This window comes from Canis lupus, chromosome 12, assembly GCF_048164855.1.
Source record: "Canis lupus baileyi chromosome 12, mCanLup2.hap1, whole genome shotgun sequence".
Taxonomy (NCBI): Eukaryota; Metazoa; Chordata; class Mammalia; order Carnivora; family Canidae; genus Canis; species Canis lupus.
The window spans coordinates 41,472,778-41,488,352 of NC_132849.1; the positions used below are offsets into that span (position 1 = coordinate 41,472,778).

The window sequence follows — 15,575 nt, forward strand, 5'->3', positions numbered from 1 at the left end:
AACAAGAATTGCAGGACAAGAGAAGGCATTGCAAGGGTCACAGGCCAGTCATGAGCCCTTGCTTGGGTCACTGAGATCATCTCTAGGTAAGTCAAAATGTAGCAGCTTAGAACACAAACTCTGAAGGAGGCAACATCAAATGTCATAGTGCCTTCATCATCTGGCTTTGGCTGTGAATTAGAAGCCATTGATGGACCACATAAGCATGGTATCCCAACTGATTGGGAGCTGCATGAAGTCTAAGCCCCTGATTTGACCCTGATCTTGATCGTAGGAAGAATGTCCTACATGAGACAGAACAACAGCCCCTATGAGAAATTTTCTCTAATTTCTTCTAAATTTGTGAGCTTGAGATCTGTGAGTGACATTAACATATCTGTTGTCATGAGCAACCAAGATAGTTTGAACAACATTTGATAAAGGACCTAAACACCACTATCCCAAGTAGTGATAAGTCTTGGGGATCAATGAGCAGGAGGGCCTAGTGGAGGTTTTTTTTTTTTTTTTTTTTTTTGGATTTTATTTATTTATTTGAGAGAGAGAGAGAGAGAGAGAGAGAGAGTGAAAGAATGCACAAGTTGGGGGAAGGGGCAGAGGGAGAGGGAGAAGCAGACTTCCCACTGAGCAGGGAGTCTGATGTAGGGCTCCATCCCAGGACACTGGGATCATGACTTGAGCTGAGGCAGACATCTAACTGACTGAGCCACCCAGGTGCCTTCAGTTGAGTTTTGTGTCAGTCCATTCTGAATCCAAGCTTGGGGGTTTTCTTTGATGGGGCTCAAGCTCAGGGAGGATGGAGAACATCAGAGAGGGAGGGATTTCGTCTAGAACTTAAAGGAAGGACAGGGTTTAGGAAAGCATTGGTTAAAGAAGGATGTTCTAGGCAGAGATCAGTTTAGGCAAAAGTTTGGAGACATGTGTACTAGAGACCACAGAATGTGAAAGGATTCTGAGTTGGAAATACAGCCGAGAAAGTAAGTTGTGGCAGAAGCATGAAGGCTTCAGCTTTACACATTTCAGCCATTTTTGCAGAAACCCCTTTGTGATGCCTTTTTTGATGTGGGTCTCGTATACCCTGAAGATAACCGTCTCCTCAAGGGCAGGCACCAGGCTAATAATTTCTTTCACATTCCCTCAATATTCCTTAATGCCTGCTTTTCCTGACTGACAAATATGGTTCACCGCTGAATGAACTCAGCAGTTCATTCATATACACGAATCCTTTTGGGGTTGGGGAGAGACAAAAAAACATATTGCAACTATGACTTTCAATAGTACAAGGGACTATTATGGGAAATAATTTTTGCTTCAGGACCTGAGCTGCAAAGAAAGAGCACAGACCTTCTTGGCAGTGTGGGAGTGGAGCTTGGAGAAAGACAAGGTGGAGTGCAGGCCTTTGGGTTCCATTCACATTCCCCCCACCCCGCCCTGACACTAATAGCCCCTCTCTGAATGAGCCAGCTGGAAGGAAATGGAAAAGCAAAGCATGGTGAATCAACTCCATGGGAACCAGAGAGGACCTATCGTGAACAGTTGATCCAACCCCCTCATTTTCCAGGCCTAGCGAAGGTGTGGAAGGTCTGTGGGTTTAGGACAAAGGACACATCTGCACATCTCTCCCTGTCTTTTCTCTGAAAATCGCATCTCTGTTTTTCAGCCTAGATGAATTGCCTGTTACAACGCCACCATCACTGCCGACACTAGTAGACATGTAAATTCACTGGGAGGGTTTCTTTGGCTGAGCAGGTGTGGGCTCAGCCTGCTGCATACAGAATCGGCTTCCTCGGGCTGCTGGAAACCAGTCAAGGAGGCCTGCCCTGTGTGTCTGCTCACCACCACCATTCGACATTCGGGCCACTATTTATTTGACCACATTAAGCTTTGCTTTGTGTGACACAAAATCATTGTAAAAGAATACATTATTAAGTGTGTTTTCAAAGAAGGGAGGAAAACTAGCAGGCTGTCACTGATTGTTTTATTGTCAGAAGGAAAATGAATAAGTAAAATGTGTATGAGGCAAGGCAGGAATAGTTCCAAGGAGTATTTGGAATAGAAGCATTTTTTACATTTTATTGATGTAGATTTGTAAAACATGCTTGCTAGTGACCCCAGGGCATTTATATAAATAACTATCACACGCAAATAGCTCTTGATTATTTATACTGAGGTGAGTATGATATATTTACTTTATTATGTACATTGGCTTAAGAATAAGTGGACCCACAGTAAGACATGTGAAATAAAGGCTGGAAATAAAGATATTGGCAATTGACTGGATCTGGGGTAGTTGAATTTGTGGACAGTTGGTGGAGTTAATAATTAACTGATGAATAACACAGAAACAGCTTTTTGGGAGCACTTTTAATTTCTGGACATTGTATCTGAAACCCCTGGACATAGGAAAGGAACCAAGACTCCTATTCATTTTGGATTCTGAAGCAGAAATAGAAGCATAAAACTAAAAGACCAGCATAACTGATATTTAAAGAGTAGATCATGCGTGCATTAGCTCATCTGGCCCTTACAAAACCCTGGGGGTTGGTACAACATACATTATCCTTGGTCTTATCTTTTTGGGAACATTTAGGTTCCACAGAGTATGTGATTAGCATGAAGCCCAGCAGCTGGTAAGCACTAGAGCTAATACTTTTTTGAGGGCGCTGGTTTCATTCATTTGAAATATATCTACTAAGTGCATACTATGTGCCAGGCATGGGGAGTTGTCAGTGGCTTGTGCAGGAGATACACTATAATGAGTAGATGTAAATGTGAGAAATAATAAATGCAGCTAAAGGGCATAGGGAGTGTGTTTACAGGGTGTGCTGTTTCTGGAAGGTTAATCAGGAAGATCTTTCTGAGGAAGTAACATTTGGGCAGATACCTGGGTGGAGAGGGAATGGCCATGTGCCTCTGGGAAGGAGGAGCTCCAGGCTGAGAGAACCATCAATGCAAAGGCCCTGAAGTAAGGGGTTTGCTTGGTAAGTTTGAGGGTTGGCAATGAGGCCTGTAGAACCGGAGCTCCACAGGCAAGGGAAACATGGCTGGAAATGAGGTCAGATTATGTGGGGCTATCAAGGGCTAGGCCACAGCAAGAAACATGAAAGCCGTTTCAGGGCTGAAGGGATAGTCTACACGCTGGTGGAAAACACCCTGAAAATGAATAATCACAGAAGTAGGAGGCCAGTTTGGAGGGTAGCACAGTAATCAGGGTGAGTGGTGATGGGAGAGAAATGGAAGGGCTAAAATCCAGGTAGAGCCAGCAAGATTTGGTGATGAATTGATGTGAGGGTGGGAAAAGAAAGAAGTCAGGGATCCCTCTCGGTTTTGCTCTAAGCAACCAGAAGGATTCTGATCACTTTTTGGGATGGAAACACCCGAGTTTAAGCGGGGGACAAGTGTTTAGTTTGGCACATGTTACGTTTGAGATACTTATCAGGCAACAAAATGGAGATTTCAGACTGGCAGTTGGACATATATGTTGCTGCTTAGGGAAGTTGGGTTAGGTGATCTTTAAAGGAATGATACTGGGTGAGATAACTTTGGGAGTGAGCTTAGATGGAGAAGAGAAAAGGCCCAAACTTCCCTACTTTTAACAATGGTCAAATAATAAAACAAAGATAACCCCATCCCCTGACCATCTGTGTTAAAACCAAAAATAAACACTGAGCATATTTAACATATCAGGCAAGGAAAAATTCACTGAGTAGTTCTGTAATGAAGAAAAATCACAGTTTTTAAAGCTTTAGGAACAGGGTTCTTTGGTGGTCATTGACAAGTCAGAATTAGGAATCAGCAATTTGGATGGGAGAGAATGAGTTTCTAAGTATGCAAGTGTTGTGTTAAAACAAATTCCCTGCTCATTGGTCAAGAGTCTCTAGTAAGGTCTAGGAAGTTCTAGTGCCCTGGGGTCACTTGAAATTCATTGTCGTTGATCACTATCAGCTGGGTAAAACCACTGTGATGAAATTCAGTATTCAGCATGAAATTTTCTACACAGTTGCTGCTGGAAAGTTGAGAATAGTTTGGGGTTTTGGTTTTTTTGGCTATTGTTGTTTTGGTTTTCTGTTTTTGTGTGTTTGTGTGGAGCAGGGTAAAGGCAGTTGTTTGTTTTTGTACAGATGGAAAATGGGGAGGATCTGGCAAAGAACAATAGAGAGGACCTGCCATAGGAGTAGGAGGTGAGGACTGAGGGCATCCAACGTCTATGTGGTCACCAGGATGTGAGGAATCCAAGAAGCAGGGAGAGGTCAGCGGGCTCATGTGCTGCCAAGAGGTGTAGTAAGAGGAAAACCAGGACTGTCCATTGTATCAGCAGCTTAGATCCCCAGTGACCTTGGCCTGGGGTAGTGAAGACAACCTTTATTTTGTCAAGTTAAAAAGAAAAGGGGAAGGAGAAAATGGAAACCAGAGCACAGACAAATCATTTAAGAAATTTAGCTGTAAAGGAGAACAGAATAGCAGGATAATGGTTGAAGAAAAGTGTGGAGGTCTAGGAAGGTTTTTTCTTTTTTCTTTAAAGATGTCATATGTTTGCTATGGATGAGATTGACTTGGTAGAGGGACATTGTTGAGGTAGGAGACTGTGGGAGGTGGGGGTGGCTGTTGCAGCAGCAGATTCCTGGAGGAAGGTAGGTTGAGCACCTAAGTGGAGAGGTTGCTGCTGCTTGTGAGTGTAGACGGTATGTCCATTGTAACAGGAGGGCAGTAGTGTATACAGGAACTGATGCCTACAAGTTGGTAGATTTGCTTCTCTTTTCCCAGTGGAATGAGAAACAAGGCCACTGCATGAGAATGTAGTGGAATAAGGAAATTAGGGGCTTGAGGGGTAGGTGGTGCTGGAGAGGCGGAGGGTGCATTGATCTCAGCAGGGAATGCAGGAGGATTCCTGGGGAGAACTGAGGGTCCTCTGGAGGTTTGCTGTCATGAATTCAAAGTGAAACTTGTCAGCATAATGGTGTGTCCCTCTTCCCTTTTGCTTCCCTCCTCTCCCACCACCATGCTCAGCTGCTCATGACAATTGTGAAGGAAGAATGAGGCAGAGGGATTGTGGTTGTTTGCAAGGGAGTTATTACAGTGATGGATCTGGCATCTGTAGTAGACAGAGGAGCCTTGAGAGGTTGGAGGTTTCACTCTAACCAGACACCCTGTGCAAAGGGCTCAGGATGCCACCAGGAAAAAAAAAAAAAAACCCGAAAACAATCTTACCCACCTCTGGTGATCTCGGCCATCACGGGCCAGCCTCCCTTGGGCACCTGGAAGCTTCTTGCTCCTGCTTTCTTTTTTTTTTTTTTTTAAACTTTTATTTATTTATGATAGGCACACAGTGAGAGAGAGAGAGAGGCAGAGACACAGGCAGAGGGAGAAGCAGGCTCCATGCACCGGGAGCCCGACGTGGGATTCGATCCCGGGTCTCCAGGACCGCGCCCTGGGCCAAAGGCAGGCGCCAAACCGCTGCGCCACCCAGGGATCCCTTGCTCCTGCTTTCTCTTCTCCTTTCCTTTCCAGCCTTCTTTCCAGGGTCCAAGATATACTATTCTTGAGCCAGTAGGCCTTACTTCATACCTCCACCCCATACATACATGCTCATGAGGCCCATTTCACTCTGGATCCTCATATTTTTAGAGGCAAGCACCAAAAAGCCAAGACATTCTCTTGCTTAAATGGATTGCATCTCGTGACATCTGTGCTTCTCTGTGCTAGAAACCCCCCTTGCCACCCTTGCCAAGGGTGAGGAAGAGGAGGAAAGAGGGCATGAAGGAAACAGAGATCCTCTTCCCTGCACTTGTTAGATGCAGAAGTACTTTCTTCTTTACATTTTAAATTTATGCAGATTCTGTGAACTTTGGCTAGAATTCATATCTATCTCAATGCTTCAGATTTTGGCAAACAGCTTCATTTAGGTGGGCTGTATTATTCTTGGTCTTTAACTTCTTCAGGTGAGGAGGCCCATCCTTTTGGTTGACCTCGCATGCAGCAAATCACTACCTGTCTCCCTGTGGGAGCCACGTAACCCCAGCCTCCTGGCAAAAATTCCAGGAGTTAAGGGCAAAATCCATATTTCTGCATTTTCCCTGGTATTCATCTTTGAAGATGCCCAACAATTGGTTGACATTTTTGGATCGAAAAGGCTTTAAGCCTATTTTAGGGATGACCCACAGTGATGCCCGTCACTACTTGCAAGGCCATGACTCAGCCCTCACAGCTCTTTGTTTTGAATAATTTCAGATATTTTTTGTCCCTCAATATATAACCTGGCCCTTGGTCATACTGAAAATCATCTGCCATTCTGTGCCCACACATAGATTCATAAGTGCTTCCTGAAGTCTAGCACCATCCACTTGGTGCTTCTTATCCAGGAAAAAGTCAGTACCATTCTCAAACTGTGTGGTTAAGAAAAATGACCTTACTTGGAAGCATGGAAATATTGCTGAGATTTGATCTTCCTCCCACTTCTAAACTACATGAATTTGAGCTATGTTGATGACTCAGACCTAGAGACGCAAACTTATTCACATGGAGGTCATTGCTGGGGTTTGGCTGTCATGAATTCAAAGAGCCCTCACACGCAGTTGCCCTGTTTTGGGGCATGCTCAGTGGTGACATCTGGCCTTAGCCATTGCCCTGTGGAGGTCCAAAGCCCAGTTAGAGAGTTGCAGGACCCCCTGCATCGGTTTGTGGGGGTCCAGAAGGGTGGCGGAAGGAGTGTAGGCTATAGCATCAGGCTCACCTGCTCTGCTGACTCGGTTCTCCTGCCTGCTGGCCATGTGGCCACAGTCCAGGTGTCAAACTTCCCTCAGCCTCAGTGGTTTCCCTGGCTGCAAGATGAGGACCAATAAAAGTGCAATTCACAAGGTTCTTGTGAGAAATGAATGTAATTGCTCGTTTAAAATGCTTAGCAGAGTGCCTGGTCCGTATGTGTTCAATTCATATTATTATTATCATTATTTTCAGTCCAATAAACCCCAGTCCTGCCCCCAAGTAGACCTGTGTGGTTTAGGGCCCATCTATAAAACAGAGCTGATGTAAAAGTAACATCAGACGGCTTCTCCCTGAAATATATTGGCAGAGCTCCTTCCTGTCCCCTTTCAGCCCATGTCCCCCGAGCCATATGTAGAAATGTTAGCAGAAAGATGGATCTGGGCACCAACTAATTCCGTTCCGATTTCTTTATATCAGATGGAGGAGAAAAGTAAAAAACTCTTCCTAGGTCCACAGAAGCCAGCACTTCCTACTCAAATCTTTGGGAGTCAGAGATGAGGATGTCTCCTTTAGGAGGGTGACTGCAGGATGTCCATCCTGTTCTAGCTACAGGGGCACGTGCTCCCAGGTATGGTACCAGCAGGCCAAGCAGTGGAGGGGTCTGGAAGCATGAGGCTGCCACGATCACTCAGCACAGTTATTTCCTTAAGGCATCTGAAGAGGACTTGCTGCTCACAAGGGGTTGGAAGCAAGAGAGCAGGCCCGGAGGAGCTGCTGCGGGAGGTGATCTGAAAGAAAGTGCAAAGCAGACAGACTGGAAAAAGGCTTTGACTGCTGCTTCGTATTCTTTCTTTTCTTCCACCTCTTTCTCTTCACCAAGTCCCTCCAGGTAGCTGAGGAGTTCTGTTTGAGAAGCAAACCAGCCAGCTCATGGTGGAGCATGGCCTTTTGATACTGGGCAAACCAGGGTTCAGCTCCTGATTCCTTCATTTGCCCCAGTTGTTCTATCTATAAGATGGGGGTGCTGGTGCTTATCTCACAGAGTCACGGTGAATATCTCTGTGGGATCATGGGCTAAGAGCCCAGCATCACGTGGCCCACAGAAGCTACGGAAGAAATCCTAGTCCCCTTCCTTCCCACTTCCCTTCACTTGGTCTTGCTACACATCTATCTACGAACCAGGGCTGATTCTCATCTTTAACAAAAAGGCTGTTCCTTCTTTAGCGAAAGCTTTGCCTGCCATAAAACATTAGCAAATTGTGATTGAGTTGGGGATTTTCTGGGAAGAACTGCATAAGAGCCTGTAACATGTGTTCATTTGATTTGTAGATATATTATAATTACTTTTCACCACACAAAACCCACTTGAGGTACTGTTAAGCGAAGGAATAATGCTGCTTTTGCTCCTTTTCTCTCAACCCTTCTTTCTTTCATGCAAATCAGAACGTTCATCCTTTGTGCCTCCCTGGACTGTTGGCTGTGGGAAAACCCATCACCTAGCTTTCTTTGTCCCCGAAAATAGCATAATTGTCAAAATTTCGTAACTTCTGAGTGCGATTTCAACCCTCTCATTGATAAGACAATAATAACCCAAGCAAACAACGTTAGATGAAATAACAAGTCTGAACATAAAGTAGAGTAGAGGCAGTATCTGAAGGAGATGAATTGAAGTTCTCTATAAAGTTGTACACATTCTTATTAGGCAGAACAGACTTTGAATAGAGCAGTTAGACCAAGCCATTAAGTAACGTGTCTAGTTCTAGTTCGTCTCCCAGAGGTTTCTGGCAGGGCATTGGTCATGAGATTCAGACTTCTTAGATTTGGCTGCTTTGATAGGAAACGGGCACGGAGGTGCTGAGTCGGTTCAATCTACTAGTGGCTCAGTCTTTTCCCATGCTTTTCCAGTGGATGACGTAAAAGCCCCTTACACACTTTTTCCTATAAGCCTTAAGAGTGACAGCTAGAAGATGTACCTGAGCACATGGATCAGTGTTCTCTCTGTTTTTGATGTCCAGGTCACAGCTCCTTGGAATCCCCAACAAGCCTGCCTTCTCCTCCTCCTGATCCTTTTGCATGGAATCTGACCTGGATAATGAAAGATTCCTTCCCTTTCCTGTCTCATCGCAGTCGATATGGTAAGTGTTTTTTTTCTTTTTCTTTTCTTTTCTTTTCTTTTCTTTTTTTTTTTTTGGTAAGTGTTTTTTTCATAGTTATTTGTGATGTACAATCACCGTCTCCTAATTAGGGGAGCTGTGAGTTTTAGTGTCCTCCATCTTCTCCTGGCACACATTCCAGCCAGGCCTGGCCCCTCCAGACCCACAGGTGCTTTCTTTATTGTAGAAGAAGACGACAGCTTCGTTGCTGCTGTACTCATCCCCTAGCCTTTATGGTGTATCATCTTCCTGACACCCCGGACCAATCACTAGATGCCACACTCATTTGCATTTCGACTGTGGTTTCTAATTAGAGGGTTCTAACTCATGTGTGTTTCTAATGAGGGAGATCTCTTGAGAAAGGATTATTGTTCTGAAGGTCAAGGGTCTTCTGGGGCCCCAGAAGTGACTCACTTAGATTTGGGTAGCTCTTTAAAGTTACTTGGACATGTTCTTAGTTATTAGTTCAGCTCATGTGGTTCTGCAACCGCCTCAGAAGTAAGGAGGCCAGGTCTCCTTCCATTTTCACAGATGTAGAAATTGAGCTTAGAAGATGGCACAGAGTGGATTCTCTAACTACAAAACCAGAATTCTTCCCTTACATTCACTTTTCCTCCCAGGGAGCCACTTGCTCAGCCTGCTGCGTCATGGTCTAGGAGCCATTAGGAGGCTGAATTTATATGGTACAGAATTCCTCATTCTCTGTGCTAACACCTAACGTTCTGACAGCTCATAGAAACCGGGCCTCTGCAGAGGAAAGAGCAGGTTTGGAAAAGAGCTGATGTATTTCCAGGTGGACAATTTTCTTTTTCTCTTGAACTTCTCTGGAGTTAACCCCACAAGGGCAGGCACTAAGCTGAATTTGTTCCCCACTTTATTATATCACACAAAAGGTATTCATAAAGGCTTGTGCATGATGAATGAACACAAAAGGTTTCCAGGGATGGAACTTAACTCATGAGGTCTGATCCAATTAAGTATTTATGAAACGGGTAGAGCACTAAGTTCTAGATTCCCCTCTGGGCATATTTACCTATTCCTGATACTCAGTCTCTGCCATTGGACCTGAGTTTTTAAAAATGAACCTAACAGAGCTCTTCTACTCCCTCATGCATAAATGCAGCTGGTCCTGGTTCATATTAACTGTACATTTCATTTCAAACTTAAAAAAACAAATGCATCCAAAACCCTAGGGCAGTATAGGATTATACTCTGCTGGGATGTTTCTGCCACTTCTAGTGGGAGGGGAAGCCTCCCCAGTGGGAGAGGAAGATCAGTAGTTGTCAGAAGATTCTAGATAAGAATTACTTCTTGATTTTATTTAAGCCAGACATTGAGTGTCATTTTGTGATAAGGGCAAGTCTCTATAAATAATTGAAATCTGGTCCTTTGTATCGTTATTGCTTTGTAACCAGATTTGTGATACAACCCGTCTTTGGATAACATTTGGAATTTGCTCTCAAAGTCATTCAGTATCTCCACAGGATGACAACTTTTATAAAATGCAAGACATCCAAAAAAGGCAGGTATACCTTCTGCATGACACAGAGGGCATTCCATTTGTCCTCTGTAGAACATCCAGAAAGAGGTTGCAGGTTGAAAGGAGAGAGCCGCCGGAGTTTATTAAACTGCTACCTACCGCTGCTTGGCCCTCATACACCTACTTTCTCTTGCTGGGCCTCACCCTTCTGATCTATAAAATGAGGTAGAGTGGCATGCTGCCTTGGGGCAAAAGTATAGATCAGGACTATTCCCAGGATCCTTTTCAAACTCCTTTTCTGGCCTAGAATCCTTGAAAATTGCCTTCTAGGCGAGGAGAGGACCCAAACCATTGGCCAAACATTGCCCAAATGCTGGATGAAAATGCCAAAGGCAGTACCATTATTGCTGTTGATTCACAGGAGGAAGAACTGATCCTGGATTGGTGGCTCCCTAACTGAGTGCAGTGGTCATTTCAGAGTCTATCTTAAGTGTATTTAATTCAGCTGTGACCCACCTGCCTCCACCATCACCTTTGTGTGTCTGGTCCAGGACCAGACAGCCAGAGGGGATACAAACACAAAGGTAGGTAAGACCAAGTCCTGCTCTCTCAGGGCTCGGAGGCCAGAGACATAATTCCATACGCAGCTAGTTAGGCTGGCAGCCACAACAACAGCCTCTGGAGGCTGATCCCACAGTGCAGAGCAAACTGAAGGCCAAGACTCCTGTCCCCTGAAGGGTATTGGGGGAGGCTCAACCCACACATCTCTATGAACCAGACAGGCCAACAGGCTCACTGGCGATAAATCCACACCTTTCAACTGCCGTGAAAGACATTTTAAGAAATGTTAACAACTTCATTAATTTTAAGGCCTCAAACTTGGGCAGAGAAATTTGACTGGAAAATTGCCGCCTGAAGGGATAGTTCTTCAGACACTGAGAAGTAACTGAGTCTCAGCAAGTTGATGGGGGTGTTTGAGTGGGGGAGCCTAGCGCCTGCATTCTGGGGAGGAGACAGGAAGGGGTGTCCTGGAGGGTGGAACCAACAAGGGGTCAACAAGAGCGGGTGGCAACACCCTGCCCACAGGCATCGTGATGGACAGCGGCCGGCCAGCCCTCCCAGGCATCTGTCCAATCCTGAATTGAGTGTGGCTTTCTTTTCACTGGTGTTTTATGAGAAGGGACGAGGTGGAGAGAGGCTAACAAGATTTACTCACCCCCAGCCTGTAATTATCTGCTTGAGGAAAAAGTTTGACCTACCTTTTTGAAGTCTTCCCATATTTCTTCTAATTTACGTTGCGGCCTTTTATGTTGTGCAAAATATATTCTCTTCAGCGGCATTTGGTATCAGATTCCAGCTCTTTCTCGCTTCTTGTCTTGAAGGACAGCAGCCCGCTAATTTCATCATTGACAAGCAGAGAGCTACACATTCCTCCCCAAGGCTTCGAAGGAGGCGGGGGGGGGGGGGGTGGGTGGGGGCATCAAAAGAAATACCTTTTTTTCCTCCTTTTATCATCAGCTCTGAAGCCTTAAGACTTATTTATAGGCTTGGCTAGAGGGCTGGGCTCTCTCTACCACCCAGATAAAAATCTGTTCCGTTCTGTAGCTTCAGGTGCTAAGAGATTGAGGCCCCTGGAGGCTGTGATCACCTTCAGTTCTAGAGCTACAGAAGCAGATGGTGTCCTGCCCAATTTAATTCACTTTGGCCCACTCTGGGTATGGGAAGAATCATATCAACATGTAAAACATAATATAACCAAAGGTTCTGCTCCAGATGAGGAGGAGAAAGAGAGTTCTTATGTATTAAAAAAACAAAAATGTCGCTATTTTGCAAAACTCTCACACCTCTTTCTCACTTAAGCTTGTTATGAAATAATTTTATATCCCATGTCTATAGGAGTGTAAATTGAGGGTCAAATAAGTTTATTAACATGCTCCCGTTATGGAGCAGGATGACAAGTAGAAAAGATTGAACCCAGATTGTCTGGCTCCAAGTTAGAGTGCTCTTTCTACTACAACACAAAGTTAATTCAAAGATGAAGTCTTCCCTCCATGGAGAGAGCTCTCATTTCCTGGACAACCTGGAGTTTGGACTGAATGAATAGTCTGATACCCAAGATCTAGGCAACTGTAGAACCAAGGCTTGATGTCCCCAAATTGAGACTATCCCAGGCAGTCTAGCTAATTCATCTCTTCGCATACATGGGTGCTATGGGCTGTCTTGTGTTCCCCACCATAGACTATGTTCCCTGTTGTAGGTTGAATTGTGTGCCCTCAACAAAAAAATATATTGAAGTCCTCACCCCTTGTACCTGGGAATGTGACTTTATTTGGAAATAGGATTTTTGCAGATATAATTAACTCGAGTCCATAATGCATTAGAGAAGGCCTTAATCCAATATAACTGGATCCTTATGAGAAGAGAAAACAGAGACATAGACACAGACATACAGGATGAACAGTATATAATGATGGGGGCAGAGATTAGAGTGATATATCTACAAGCCAAGGAATGCCAAGTATTGCCAGCAACCACCAAAAGCTGGGAGAAAAGCATGGAACAGATGCCTCTTAACGTGGTCAGAGAGAGCATAGTCCTGAAAATGCCTTGGTTTTGGGCTTCTGGCCTCCAGAACTGTGATAGAATAAATTACTGTCATTTCAAGCCACCCAGTTTGTAGTACTCTGTTATGTCAGCCCTAATAAAGTAATATAGTCCTTTGTCCCTCCAGCTCCCCAATGGCTACAACATCGATGCCTGGAAAAAGAAAGATTCCTCCTAACATTCAACATCAGAGCACAAGAAGCCATTGTTGGACTTTAAATCAAAGTTCTGTTAAAACTTTTTCTACTTTCAAGCCCATGGGATCCATACAATTTAAGGACTGGTACTATTGGAAAGAAAGAAAAAATTAGACTTTTTAATTACTTTCCTTGATGCCACTACCACCATCCACTAGTCCTATTAGTGTATCAATTTCTTTGATTGAAAAGACTGGGTAAATTAAACATATTAAAAAAAAAAAAAAAAAAACCTACCACAGAATCAAAAATGGAAAACAAAAAGGCCCACAAACCTCTTATGGGATTTGCTTCTTAGGTCTGGCAGCAAGTCAGTTTGATCACATTTCTGAAATTACATATCTAATGTGGCTGGATGTGATCACCTATTCCGCCCTCAAGTATGTGGTGTTAGTGAAAAGCAACTTCCACTTCCCTTGGGGATCACTGTCAGGTTTGAAAGCTTTCTTAACAATTCCTCTGCCCCGACAGGCCAGGCCTTTTTGTGTTCTCTTTCCACCCTGCTCCACTGAACTGAGAAGTCAAGTTCTTTCCTAGTCCATACTCTTGTATTTTAATCTACAACATGGTAAGCATGAGGCCTTTGGATATATTCACCAAAAGACTGAGTCCCAAGGTATACAGCAATGCTGACAATCATACACCACCAAGAACAGGATACAGCAGTCACCCTGAGGACTGCTGACCTGCTAGGGACCAATGAACCCAATCCACGAAAATTACATGAAAAGCAGATGGCTTAGGTGTTTCAAGAAAAGAGTTGTTTAAATGCTGCACATCATCATATATCTTACCTTTAAAATGAAAACACATAGGTCCACTCAATTAATACCAACAACTTCTCTCTCCATTAGTGGCAGATTGAGTAAAGAGAAGCTGAAAGGAAACAAAGCAGATTAAAAGATAAAAGAGTGATTGACCAACTGACACAAAGGCAAGAAAAGCAAGTCAAAAGAGAACCATTTAAAACATTTGTCACAGGGCTGCCTAGGTGGCGTAGTCCCTTCAATGTTCAACTCTTGATTTTGGCTCAGGTCTTGAGATCAAGCCCTGCATAGAGCATGTCATGGAGCTCAGCACAGAGCCCATTTGGGATTCTCTCTCTCTCTCTCTTTGCCGCTCCCCGTTCCTCTCTCCCTCAAAAATAAATAAATAAATAAATAAATAAATAAATAGTCACAGACCTGGGGAAAGGCATTGCAAAGGGAAAAAAAAAAAAAAAGAGGGAGACAAATGAGAGGACAGAGACAGAGACACACAGAGATAGAGACAGATGAATCTGGAAAGGATCACTCGGGCCTGTCTGATCTCCTGTCCTCATATTCTTTCTCCTGCTAATGTGGTTGCAGCAATCCTACCTAGGCAGGTGGTTCTCTGATGCCCAGTCTAAACTTGACCTCTTCACTGAGGGTTGTTTCTGTATTCCTACCTGCCTGCATCATTTTCCCCTTAGTGTGTCTCTGATGCCACAGAGAATAGGAGGATGGGTATAAACATTCTTTGAATACCAACTGTATGTCTGGTTCTGTTCTAGGCATAGCAGTGATAAAGACAAATAGGGCACACTCCTTTCCCTCAAGAACTCTCAAGGAAGAGGCAGGCACAGATGACAGGTACAGAAACAGAGGTATCTTCAAAGCTCTCTGAAACATAGGGAAAGAAGGCCAGTTCTTAGGAACTGGCCTTAGAGGACTTAGGAAGTTAGATGTTCTGGAGATGAGGACAGGTCAGATCAATGAGACTCTAAACTAATGAAAAGGGCATTCCAGGCAGAGGGAAGGAATGTGCAATTTCATATTCAGGACCAGGTCAAGCTCAGTGACACAGGATGTGGATTATCTGGGAGGAAGCAGCAGGGATGAGTCTGGAGAAATAATTACTTCTGGATATACTCAGGATTTAGAGATGATCCTACATATAGGTTGGCAAAGGAATGGAAGGATGGGAATCCAGGAGAGATTCTGGCTATAGGGTGAGCATGATGTAGTTGTCCATCCAGGAGAGTCCAGCTTGAGTAGTAGTTGAGTAGATAGACATTATATTAACTGAACTGGGAGGAGGAGAAACAATTGACAAGGAAAGATGGTGACCAAAACATCTAGAGAGGAGAAGATGTAGAGATCTATGCTGAGCAAGTTATATTTGAATGTCTTCAGGACATCCAGGTGAAGATGACAGGAAGTCGTAAATTTAGGTCTTGGCTTTGAGGAGAGAGGTGAGATGGAGAGTCATTAGCATAGAGGCTGTGGTTGGGGATGGTGATTGGAGGATGGAGATTCTAGATGTTGCGTGTAAGAAATTAGCAGAGGAATAGAAGCATGACACACATAAATGGAGAAATAAGAAATATAGGAGGAGAACCAGAACATGGTATAGTCACAGAAGCCAAGGCAATGAAAATTTTAGATACAGAAATAATCAACAATGTTGAAACCACTGAAG

The 15,575-nt window shown here is 44.1% G+C and overlaps 1 protein-coding gene across 1 annotated transcript in view; it reads left to right on the forward strand.

Annotated features, from left to right (window-relative positions):
• ALK (ALK receptor tyrosine kinase) overlaps nucleotides 1-15,575 on the forward strand; it is a 692,068-nt gene that overhangs the window by 192,974 nt on the left and 483,519 nt on the right. The window contains exon 2 of the mRNA XM_072770669.1: nucleotides 8,715-8,834. Coding sequence (XP_072626770.1) covers nucleotides 8,715-8,834 — 120 coding nt within the window. The remainder of the gene's footprint in view (nucleotides 1-8,714; nucleotides 8,835-15,575) is intronic.